The sequence below is a fragment of the Neolamprologus multifasciatus genome, chromosome 12 (genome assembly GCF_963576455.1).
Source record: "Neolamprologus multifasciatus chromosome 12, fNeoMul1.2, whole genome shotgun sequence".
In the NCBI taxonomy this organism is placed as follows: Eukaryota; Metazoa; Chordata; class Actinopteri; order Cichliformes; family Cichlidae; genus Neolamprologus; species Neolamprologus multifasciatus.
The window spans coordinates 16,759,676-16,772,294 of NC_140450.1; the positions used below are offsets into that span (position 1 = coordinate 16,759,676).

Below are 12,619 nucleotides of genomic sequence, written 5' to 3' on the forward strand. Positions count from 1 at the left end.
GTTTCCTCTGTTTTTTAAGGATAAACTGCACATCATACTGAGATATGTCAAGTCAAAGATTAAGTTATACAAGATAAACCAGACATTTTAGGAACCACCTTGTTGGTACAAAATTTTTATTTTGTGTCGGTTAAACTGTATTATCATATTTCATAGAGTCAACTACAAAGCAAATTATGTATTATGTACATACCTGTGGCTCATTCCTAGAGTTTGGTGGCATTTGTATGTTTGAAGGAGTCAATGTTTGGTGTTAAGTTGTTCAACCAACAAACAAAAAACACAAATACAGACAAAAACATTGCCCTGAAAATGGTAACATACGAGGACTGGCCTGAAAATAAGTGAAAAAGCAGCCAATGTTCAACAGAAACCTTTGAGAGACTTTCAGAAAGCCTGGAGAACTATTATGTATTTAGATTTGAAATAACTGTTTGGGTCCTGTTAAGCTAACATAAAGACATGATGCGTGGGTTGGGTTATATGCACACTATTGTAATCATTAAGATAAAGTTAGTAATGAGTCCATTGGTCTTGATGTGTATATTTGGAGAGAACACTCACCTGATCCAATTCATGGAAGCTTGTCACACATTTCATCTTCATTTTGTTCGTATATGTTTCTATGTTACTTTCCTATGTATATATTTTTTTGCTAAGACAAAAGAATGTTTACTGTCTGCAGTAAAGAAATTGTCATCCAACACTGTATAAACATGGTTAGTAGCTCTAAAACATGAAATCTATATTCATGCAGATATTTACTGTATATACTGTGTGTAATGTAAACCTCCTGCTCGTTGGGACATGAGGTTCCTTTATTATGAGATCTGTTTATGATCAAATGCACTGGTGTATATATTTAGTACTACTCCATAGCACTTTTTATTCTACAAGTCACATTCGGCTATTCATAAGTTTTATTCTATGCACTTATGCTGATACTCAGACAATAGGCATAGTATTTTTCCCAAGGACACTTAGGCATGCGGAATGGAGGAGCCGGAGATCAAACCACTTGACCCTTTGATTAGTAAATGACCTGTTCTACCTCCTGAGTCGCAGCTACTACACTCACTTATTGTCTAGATAGATTAGATTAATATTTCTATCATTATTTCCCTATTTCCCTACTAGCAGAAAAGCTTAAAAAGTACAGATGGAACAACATCAAAGACAGTTTTTAAATACATAAAAGACCAGAGCAGGAAGCCTGAATGTGCAGAGGAATATCGTCGGTGACCACCAGTAAAACTCAGGAATGCAGCCGATGTTTGGGTGTTAGGAGAATTAGGCTTAGAGGCCTTGAGGCTGTAGGTGTAGCCTGAACCCAGAGTGTCAGGACGCTGAAATTTCTGCTCTCCTTGCTACTATGACATTCATCCCTCACGTGTTCTAACCCCTGTGGCCTAAATCCCTTTCAACCCTCTATTTCTCACACATCTTCAAACAGCTTATGGTTTCTTATTAACCTGTTTTCTCACTCCCTCGCTCATAATCCTTCATTTTAGTTCAGCTCGCCAACTTTCCATCGATTCTTTGTCTTATCTTGCTCTCACAGTTTAAGGGTGGGAAAGAAATCAGTGTAGGTCATGGAGACCAAGGAGAGAGAAAAAACTGTGATATTCAAGAAAAAATAAAATGACCGACTCTAGTAAAAGTTGTACAAAGATTTGTGTAAAAATTTGTGACTTATGAATAAAATTTCATAAGCAGCAATGTAATATGATAACATCCCTTCATAAGATGCTGCACCTCCATTTCCTGTTAAAGTGGATATAGCTTTCCAGTTGCTATTATATACACTAATGCACCTAAAACTATATTATGCCTCTTACTAGCCACATTGTTTACATTTTCCCTTAGGAGGTGATAAATGCCCTCAAGCAGACTTGGCATGTCTACTGCTTTCTGTGTGCTTACTGTCAGCAACCAATCAGAAACAACACCTTCCACCTGGAGGATGGAGAACCATACTGTGAACCGGGTGAGTTATAATGGGGTTGATAAAATATCCAGATGTACTTCCTGTAATTGCCACTGTACTCATTGTACATGGTATAATCAAGCTCAAAGCATCTGTTATAATAAATAAAAGAAATAAGAAAAAATCTAAACTACATTTTATAAAACATGTAGGTAGTGTATGGTCAATGGTAAGCTACATTTATAACACTTCTCAGGTTTTACTGACAACACAAAAATAATCTAAAATATAAAAAAGAAAAGATAAATGGTGGTACAGTTGGTGACCTTGGGTGATGCTCACTCAGCCCAGCAGGCTGTAACTGCTAGTTATTACTAAAGCATGGATGGATTGATCATAATTATTTAACCCCTAAAATTAGTGTCAAGTGTAGATGTTCATTGTCACCAATAACAACAGGATCGGAAACAACAACACCTGCTGATTCACCAGTGGATCACTTGTAAGCAGAGTATTAAATGTACAGAATATCAGCATTTTCCTGATGTGACCAGTGTGCTTGTCATTGCACACTAAAGACTGTATATCTCCAAATGTAGGTTTTGTGGGGATTCCCTGTAGCAGTATACAATGTTTTTGTGCTAGAATAAAAGAAAAACAAAAATATACAGCAGTCTGTAAATAGATCAAAGATAAAAGTGGGCTTCAGTTGAATTGCTGCTCACTCGCAATGTGTTTTATATCCACTTTCAGCTGTCGCGGGGTGAGAGCCAGAGTACACCCTGGACAGGTTTTCAGTCTATTGCAGGTCAAACAGAGAGACAACAAACAATTCATGTAAACATTAACACCTATAGCCAAGTTATAGGTGTTAATGTTTGCATTAACACCTATGGGATGAGAGAACTGCGACCGGTTGTCTCACCCCAACCAGTCGCAGCAGATGGCCCCGCCCCTCCCTGAGCCTGGTTCTGCCGGAGGTTTCCTCCAGTTAAAAGGGAGCTTTTCCTTCCCACTGTCACCAAAGTGCTTTCTCATAGGGGGTCAAATGATTGTTGGGTTTTTCTCTGTATGTATTATTGTATGGTCTACCTTACAATATAAAGCGCCTTGAGATGACTGTTGTTGTGATTTGGTGCTATATAAATATAACTGAATTGAATTGAAGTCAGAATCACCAGTTTACCTAACATACGTGTATTTAGAGTGTGGGTGAACCTGTTGTACCCCAAATAGTTTCAAGCTCTCTTTGTTGAGTACTAAAGTTTGCTGGGGTCTTGCCATTATGACTTTAAACCCTTTGTTTATACCATAGTGACATGACTTTTCTCTTTGTCACTAAACAGACTTTTACAGCTTGTTTGGGACTGGCTGTCATGGCTGTGAGTTTCCCATCGAGGCTGGAGACAAATTCCTGGAAGCCCTTGGTTACACCTGGCATGATACCTGCTTTGTATGTGCTGTAAGTGAAGGCCTTAGGCATGTGTCACAGTAAACTGCGTGCATCAGCAGACTAACACATATGACCTACTGTCACATTTACTCATATTCCCATTTCCAACTTTGAGCCATCAAGAAACTTTTATCTATTTAACTTGGACACAAAAAAAATTAGGAAGCAGTTTGAGGTCATAGTGGTACTCTCTGCTACTGGCCCTATTTAGTTCTTTCTGTCATTCTTTCTTGTTATTTTTAATGTACTACAAAAATGTTCATTTTTATCCATCCTTTATAATGGGTGTTTTTGCAGAACAGCTTACTTGTAGCAATCTCATAAGCTCACCGTAAGTCTTTTTTTTTTTTTTTTTTTTTACAATAATATGACAGCAGTGCTTATTTTAGATGAAACACTGACTTACATCCATTGTGAATGTTAGTGTAGGCTGGCTAACTTTTGTTATATAACCTCTTATTATTCATGTGTGCTGGGCTTTTTACAGGTGTGCTGTACCACACTGGAAGGCCAGACCTTCTTCTCCAAAAAGGACAAACCTCTTTGCAAGAAGCATGCTCACACACTGAAGATATGAAGCCTAAACTATTCACTTGGCCACATGTTGTCTCACGGAGGGTTGGGGACACCTTTTATGATGACAGTAGTAGTCATTATTGTAGTGGTGCTATCTCTTAGCACAAAAAGCAATAAAGCTTAAGGATCTTAGTTACTCTTTGTAAACTAAATGTTATGTTGTCAATCATCCCCAAATAGCAAGGTTTTACTGTCAACTGATACATTTTATGTACCATAATGCCATTTTTATTTCCTCACACATAGGACTGTGACTTTATCATTTACTTCGTTCTTCTGATTTTTGTCTTGAGTGGTGAGATCATCACACTTTCTGTTTTTATTATTAAGCTTGCAAAGTGCTCATTCTCTTTAGACACCACCAGAAATGTTTGATAATTTTAAGTATTTGAGGATGCTGGCAGGTTTTTATTGTTAGTTATGATATTTGTTAGTGTTTGTGTAGTTGTAATCAATTTTATTAACCTGGCTAAAACCTATAAAGACTTAAAGATGAAACTGTAGAACGTCCTGTGTTACACTTCGTTTTATTTTGTTTTTTGCATTACAGTTTCACAAGCAACTATTATAAAAATAATTCCCAGTATATGCATTAAAATACTGCAGGATATGCTTGTGTTAGTTACTTTATACAGTTCATCTGTGAATGTCTGAGTTGTAATTAAAGCTGCTGCCTTTGATTTAATCAGTTATTTGAATGTTGTAATTTAAGGAAATTTGATTTCATTTTCTATTTGTTGAGTGAAACTGGCTAGGACATTAAGGCACTTGAGCAAACCTGAACACCAAAAACGATCAAATGTTTTTCATAGATACTTTCACCAGCTTTCATTAGTTTCTTCTTGCTAGTTTGCTAGTACAGGGTTGGACCCCTTTTGCCTTTAGAACTGCCTTAATGTTGCCCATCTGCTTCAAGGTTTGACATGTTGCAAGTTCAGAGATGCTCTCAAGTCACTTAAATCAACTTTCATCCCCATTCTGATCTTCAGCAAGTTACCTTGACTATTTCTAGCATCTTAATGTATGATGAAACATTTGCATTAACAAGCAGTTAAAAATTAAAGTGAATATTTAAGTGTCTGGTGAATGTATATAGAAGTCCCTGTTTCTTCCTTGCTATGTGGACCAACATATCTTTCTTGACATTTATCATAGTTTCATGAATCCTGTTCCCATTTTTATTTATTTTCTGCCATGATTTAGAAAGAAAATATATTTGCTTTAAAATCTGTTTCATACACTTCTCCTTATGCTTCATTCAATTGTTTAGCTCTGTTTAGAAAGTACTTTTTAAAAAAAAAAAAATTGTTAGAAGAGGAAAACATGTTTGAGATGACATTAAGTAGAGAATGTTGTTATTTTAGAAACTGGTGCGGGGATTGGATGGATGGAGGGTAGTTTCTTGTTTTTTGACTGTCTACACACCTTTAACATGAGGACATTTACTTACTTATTGGTGCAGGATACATGCAGCCTATTTAGTTTTTTCCCCAATGCTATTACAAATGACAACCCACTCTTTCACTCACTTCTTATAAGTATAAATCTTGGTTTTTACTGTAAGGGGCTAATGGGCATGATTTAAGTGTTCAGTCTCTAAATTCTCAAGTAGAAAACTGTTGTCGGAACTCTTAAAGTTGATCTGGTTTTTTAAATAAATGATGTGCTTTTAAATGCCCAAAACAAATATTTCTTTATGTCTGCTATTTTTTTTTATAGTGTAATGCTATCTAACCAAATTAAACTATTTTAACACGATTGTAGAGAAGTCATAGCCACTGTCAAAAGATGATATTTAACACATCTGCACTGCTGACAAATGTTAAAATGGGCAGACAGAGAAATAAAGATACGGTTGAGTGAAAAGGAGGTAGTAAACAGTGGTATGTAGGGCACACATTATTCCCATGTCCTCTATACAACCAGCCTTTTTAATACAAACCAATCTCTGCACAATCAAACTGATTTTACTGTTATTGTAGAAAACAATGAAAATGAGATAACTGTTCGGGGATTTTTATTGAGTCAAGGCACATTAACAAACCCAGCACTGACCCTTACACGCTGTCTCAATTGATGGGGCATGAGTCAGGCAGAAAAATTAGCCAGTCTAGTTGATGTCACATGGTAACATAGTTTAAGGAGTTAGCTCATAGCTTACTTATTTGATTCAGCATTGCTGAGCTAATGTTTACTTGTTATTGTAGCATGATGTATAATCCTTAGCATATAGGCCTATTTGATAGTCTTTTCACATAAGACTCATTTTAAAGTCCATCAAATTTAAAACGTTCATAAGGGAAAATCTATGAATTTCACATCTCGGAAAGCAAAACAACAAAAACACTGTTTTGTGCGACAAAGCCTGGATGTGTTTTTCTTTTTAATTACACTGGAGTTCATTTGTGTTTAGGTGTTCCTTAAACAACTAGCCCTTTGGAGTGGTTTTAAGGAACCCATTCAGTGCGAGTCTTCACTCACCTTTCTCCTGCTAATGCACTCCTTCTCTTGTGCCATTAATCACCCTCCTGCAGCTGAGGGACCTTTGCAGAAACACAGTCGTGTGTGAGACCAGTGTGTGTGTGTTTAAGTGTAAAGAGAGCGAGGGAAAAGCGCGAGAGAAAGAAAAGCTACACTTGGAAACAGAGTGACTCGCGTCTCTACCCTGAGTATCGTGGGCTGCAACTTTTCCTTTCAGTCGACAAAAAGAAAGCCAGAAAGCATCCTAAGGTGAGTAAACTCGAAGCAGACGCGAGTCGGAGATCTTTTTCAGTCGCGATTGTTTGTATTCACCTTGGGAAGTTTGACAGAGCGTTTTTTGTCGTTTCTTTCGGGGTGTTTACAGTCAGGTTCACGTCATATCGACTTATTTTTGTGGAGCGTTTGAGGCTTATCTCACTGCGTAGCTGTTCCTGAGCCACAATGTGATGGAAGAGAGAGAAGTTTAAGCGCTAGGAGGAGCTTTAATGGTTTACCCATGTCTCTGTTAGCGGTGTTTACGTTACACTTTACGTGATTGGGATTTCGGTGGCGTTGCTTGGTCTATATTTTCCAAAAGTGAAAAGAAAATTAGGATACATGTTAAATAACACTCAGCAGCGGTCAGCCAAGCTCGCAACTTCTTTTTTCTTAACAATCAATAATATGTGCTGTTATCAGAGGAATGCATGATGGATTCTAGATTTACACCTTATTGCTCTTTTTCTTGTTCTGTACTTTAATATTCATTTGTACAGTGTGCAAATAGTAGTTACTTAACGTAACTCTAGTTCTATGAGTTCATGTACAGCCCTGTACCAGGATTTACTGTTGGCTAATTTCACCAAAAGATACTAGGACAAGACCAAAGACTTTTAGCTGTGGCAAGTGAAAGGAGTAGGCCATTCTCCAGTCCCATCTGTACTCATGACTCTAAAGAGAGGAACTATCTTCAGGTCCCACCCTAGAATGATACATCTAGTAAGAGGCTTGGTGCAAGTCCCTTTTGCAATGTATGGAACTTAGGAAGCTGTCTGTCTTTTCCTTTAATGTGTTGTGCCAGCTGTGCCTTGTCCACAAATTTAGGAACTTCTTCTAGAATAGGGGAAGAACCGAGTGTTTTAAGTTCCACCAGAATCTGTTTGATCTGATTGTGCAGCGCTAGTGAGATGGACCTGTCTAATCCTTTTGCTCAGTTGGTTTTGTGCTCTCCATAAAATCAGCTCAGCTCTACGTCCCTTGACTGTAGATCCCAGATGCAAAGGGACAAGTAAAAGACTGTTTAGTGGATGGCTCACATAGCTATGCATGATGGTCGGCTGCAAACAATTCAATTTAACCTCAAACAAAACCTGAAGAAATTTCTGGATGCCCTGCGCTGGGCAGAATGGTGGCTTGATCTGGTCTCACACCAGTGAGCAAACACATGCTAACATGGCTGAAAAGCCCTAGTCGTGGTACAGTGGTCTGATTTTTTTTTTTTATATTATTAATTAAAAAGAAGTTATTAGTTTCTCAATAAGAGGGAAAATTTCAGTTGTGTGAAGAAAAGCATATATATATTATAATGACAGCTGACGATTGAATATTTTAATAGAATTGGCTTACAACTTGTAGTAGCAGTGACCCAACTTGAATTTTCGAGACTTGCCTGAGTGGGCCCCCTTATTCAAGGGCTCAAAAAGCAGGGGGAAAAAAATCAAATGAACCTCAACACAGCCTCCAGCACTGCCCCAGTATTCCCCATACACCCCATTTATACACACATAGGCATGCACATAGTATTCAGCTCTCTCTTTGAGACCAGTAACCAGGTCCAGGTGTTTGTCAGTGTAGCTTATGACAAGAGTAGGCTATATCTGTATGTGTGCATGTGTTCACATGAGCAAGCCTGTGTGAATGTCTGTCCAGATGGCATAATCCTGTGACTCCAAATCTTACCTCACCTCATCTGAGGGGTCCGGGACCGGTAACACAGGGAAACCGCGCAGGAAAGCACTCAGCAAGTATAAATGAGAGAAACAGAGGTCCAGATGTGTGTGTGTGTGTGTGTGTGTGTGTGTGCGTGTGTGTATGTGTATGTGTGTGCGCCTCTGTGCGTCAGTGTGAGGGTACTGTTCTCCCTGTCTGTCAAACTAGTAAGTGTTTGCAGTTGTTGAGGCTTCAGTTGGAACAGCAATCTTATTTAGGTCAGGAACACATCAAGTAAATCTGAGAAACAGCCACATTCTCAATTGGCTGTGTAATTGAGTTTTACACAGCAGCTGTAAACAGAACGCTTCCTTAATTTTCTGTCCTTGTGTATGTGTGTGTGTGTGCATCAGAGAGAGAAATATCAGACACTTAACAGTTTTAGACACCTCGTGATGTGAGATGTGCTTACTGCTGGAAATTTAGATCACATTGCTTGAGGTTAATCTACATTCTAAGAAATCTGCCTAAAACAAACTGAATTTGCGCTTGCCTAGAAAAAAGATAAGTGCAACACGTAGGAAGGACGAGGTGCTGCGAAACTCAGCGAACATTCGTGTTAAAGATTCTTGATGACGTTATGTCCATAACCGAGCAGGCAAAGTAAAACTAGAAGTACGGCTTTGTAGTTTTTATGCGTAGGCATCAAAAAATGAAGCTAAACCAGATGAAATAGGGGGTTATTGAAAGGAATGATAAAACCATGATGCAATAGTGGGAGCTCATAAAATTGATTTGTTCAAGTGTTCAGTGAGAGCAAATGGGTAAATGGCACGAGGTCAGATTTACAGAAATGTGCCATGTCCTTGATATTTTTCTTCATTCCATTCTGCCGTGGCTGCTTGCCAGACCTCACTGCTTTTATCTTTCTCCTTTTATTATGCTAACGACAGTCTTGATTTAAAACAATATCAAATCCCTAATCACAAGAATCAGATTACCTACAATGCATTAAATAAGAATGCATATGACAGTAGGGTTAATCAGAGCGTAAACAATCATTTAAGTGAACCATAGTGCAGTGTTTAGTTTTTCTAACATTTCATTTCCTCAACTTGATGGAGTTGATAAGACTTAAAAACAGATAAGAGAACTTAGCCTGGGGCCTTTTTTTTCCCCCAAAAGACCTTACGCTCTTTAATTACAGTGTCAGTGTGATTTATAGAAACATTTGAGCATTTATCTCCACTCAAATTCTGAAAATTTCTAAATTTTGGATTTTTTTCAGAGTCCTCTTTGGTTCTAGTGTTGAGATGATGAACTGTGCCCAGCCTGCCTTAAATAGCCTCAGATCTGAGGCTCTGTTCTAAAAGGTTGGAGCGGCAAACACTGGAAACATCTACTGCTTAACCTTAATTATGTTAGATTATATTACAGATTTGATTTTCACCTTAACAGCTACCCTCCAACAACTCTTAAAAAAAAACTAAAAAGCATTTGTCTTTTACAAAAAAAATCACCAAGAATAATTACGTGGTTATACAACTCTATTTTGTAAATGTTTTGAAAAATTGCAAGAAATATAACAATAACAATACCAGCTTGTCTGTAATGTAAATTGTAATTGTTGTTCTTAGTGTGTTTTTTCTCAGCTGTAGAGCATTATGTTGTTTGTGTGATAGTTTTACTTACAGATGTCTCGTCTCGCCTGGCCAGTTGTGGAACAACATGTTTAATCTGCTCAGGGTTTGCTTTATCTGTGGGAATGGTGCATCTAACAGCATTTGAATTTAAAATTAGGATTAGAACCCATTTTACTCTTTATATATGACACAAACAGTAGCACATAGTAATAGTTAGGCTGGTAGTGTAGTTAAATATCTTATAAGGTCAGACACTCATTTATGAAAACTGTCAGTCACAGGGGGGAAAAAACTAATGAAATACAATGAATGTTTAGCTAGCAAAGAAGAAGAAGTCAATTTGTTAGTGTTCAATGTTTAAGAACAGCTGCTTTTGCCATCTAAAAAGTGTTATAACGAAGACAAAAACAATAACATCATAGATTAACATACATGTCTGTGTTTTAATAAATGAGCAGGGCAAGCAAGGCCTGACAGAAACCACCAGTGAGTCGGATTTTTGCTTGTTTCTTTAAGTACGCTTCAGGAATAGTTCTCCAGGCTTCTCGAAGGACATTCAAAGCTCTTCTTTAGATGTTAGCTGCCTTTTTTCTGTTCTATATCAAGATGATCCCACACGGCCAATCCATGACTAGTGTCCATTAAGTGTGTTTCTATCCACGTATGTTTTACTGCATTGTATGTTTGTGAGGCTGATAAATAAAGTCATTGCCAATCAAATGCTTTTCTGATGATATTGCGTTGTGGATTAAAGTTCAGATGTACTTTTCTGCATCCATAATTTCATCAATTTTGAGAAGATCCAAAACACCATTGTCTGAAATGCAGCCACAACCCATGACAGAGTGTCCACTGACTTTTACACATGGCTGTAAACACTCTGTTGTACCTGTCTCCGGACCTTCTCCTCACATACTGATAATGAATCAAAAATGTCCAAATTGTATAATCACCCCATAAGACCTGTTTGCACAAATTTTCAGTCGAGTTCTTATGTAATCTATTACAACTCGGACTGTTTCCTTTTCTTAAAAATAGCTTATTAAATGCCAACCTTCCACTGAGACCATTTTTTATGAGTATTAAAATCCCTGATGATGCAACTTAAAATTGGTTCTTTGGCAAGTTGTCCATTACAGTATGTGTAGAGACAACACTGGCTCATTCCTTTGAGTTGGGTGCCTTTTTTATGAATGACTGATTCATAGCTCAGTGTTTAGTGGTTTAACAAACAAACAAAAATGTATTCCTCTGAAAATAGTTGGATACAGTGAGCAGACTGAAACTAAGAGAAACAGTAGCCAGTTCCCACTAAAAGACCTTCAGAAAGCCTGGAGAACTATTGCCCAAGGCCACTTTAAAGGCAGCCTGGCTTCCTGGAAGCAAAAATATAAAGAAATGATAAGTGGATCAAGACATTTGCACAGAACTCTAAAATGCTTTATATGGATATATCTAACATGTTTTTTTTGCTCTTAAAGGGTTTTTCTTCCTCCTTAAGTCAGATATTAAACTTAAACTATTAAACTTAAAATTTGATTTAGAAAGTAAGACTGTGTGCGTGTGTGTGTGTGTGTGTGTGTGTGCCTTTGGCTTCATACACATGGATTCCATCAGGTTTTTCTCTGTTGTTCCCTGAAGCTGGGATGAGTTAAAACATTTGATGCTTGACTTAAAGATGAGGGCTGTGATCTATTGCCTGTGCTTCTTTGATATATTCACAGAAGTATGCAGTGACCCAACCCCCCCCCCCCCCCCCCCCCCCCCCACACACACACACCCACACCCACACACACACATCACACTTTTCGTCTTTTTTTTTTCAGGGCATCACAAGCCAAACTAACACTGAATGTCAGCAGGCCTCAGTGCACTGTGTATGTAAATTATTATTATTTTTTAATTCTGTTATCTAACCAAAGACTGCTTACTTAGACAACCTCATCAGTTTTCCTTTAACATCTGTGTTCCATACTGAGTGCAGGCATAATTTAGCAACACACCAGAAGGAGCTTATTGTAAGATGTTTATTGATGTCACAAAACATTTGACAAAGTTGAATAATGTTTTAAAAGAGTGTGTTTTTTATTTTCTTTATTTCCTTTCAAGGATATTAAAATTGCTAAAAAGCTTTCCCACATTAAGAAGTCTTATGCATGGCGTGCCTTGCAAAATTTGATCATGCGACTGCACACTGTGAATCCCGTGTAAATAATCTATATAATTTTTTGGTCTTCACTTGTCAGGTAAATTTACTATTTTACTAAGATAGTGCTTTTGGCAAGGATGCCAAGGTTCTATCCAAACTGTCTGATGTGGTGCAAAAATCCAGAACTAGTAATAATAAAACTTGAAAGTTTATTTTTTAAATATATTTTAAAACTCTCTTAGGCCGTGCTAAAGGTTTATCTTAGGTCTTGCTGTGCTTCTGGTGACTAAGCACCATATTTTGTGGCTGTAAGTAAGGCAGGCTGCGACCGTTTCTGACGATTGAAGCTAAACTTTTCTCTGCTTCTGTCTGGAACCTTAAGAGAGTCTAACTCCAGCATTAACGTTGTTTTATTATTAGCCATAGCTGCCACCTTGATGATAACAAGCGTCGTGCTGGCCAGTTTAACATTTATGATGTGT

General features: G+C 37.6%; 2 protein-coding genes across 8 annotated transcripts in view; both read left to right on the forward strand.

The window, feature by feature from the left end:
* The window catches only part of pdlim5a (PDZ and LIM domain 5a), a 63,257-nt gene extending 59,045 nt beyond the window's left edge, over positions 1–4,212 (forward strand). For all 7 annotated transcript variants that reach the window (XM_085179183.1, XM_085179182.1, XM_085179184.1 and 4 more), the window contains 3 exons: positions 1,867–1,987; positions 3,274–3,389; positions 3,868–4,212. In XM_085179183.1, the coding sequence (XP_085035309.1) occupies positions 1,867–1,987; positions 3,274–3,389; positions 3,868–3,957 (327 nt within the window). In that variant the 3' untranslated portion in view covers positions 3,958–4,212. The remainder of the gene's footprint in view (positions 1–1,866; positions 1,988–3,273; positions 3,390–3,867) is intronic.
* A 131-nt stretch (positions 4,213–4,343) lies between these two features.
* Positions 4,344–12,619, forward strand: part of bmpr1ba (bone morphogenetic protein receptor, type IBa) — a 71,623-nt gene continuing 63,347 nt past the window's right edge. The window contains exon 1 of the mRNA XM_085179191.1: positions 4,344–6,686. The gene's annotated coding sequence lies outside the window, so the exon portion shown is untranslated. The remainder of the gene's footprint in view (positions 6,687–12,619) is intronic.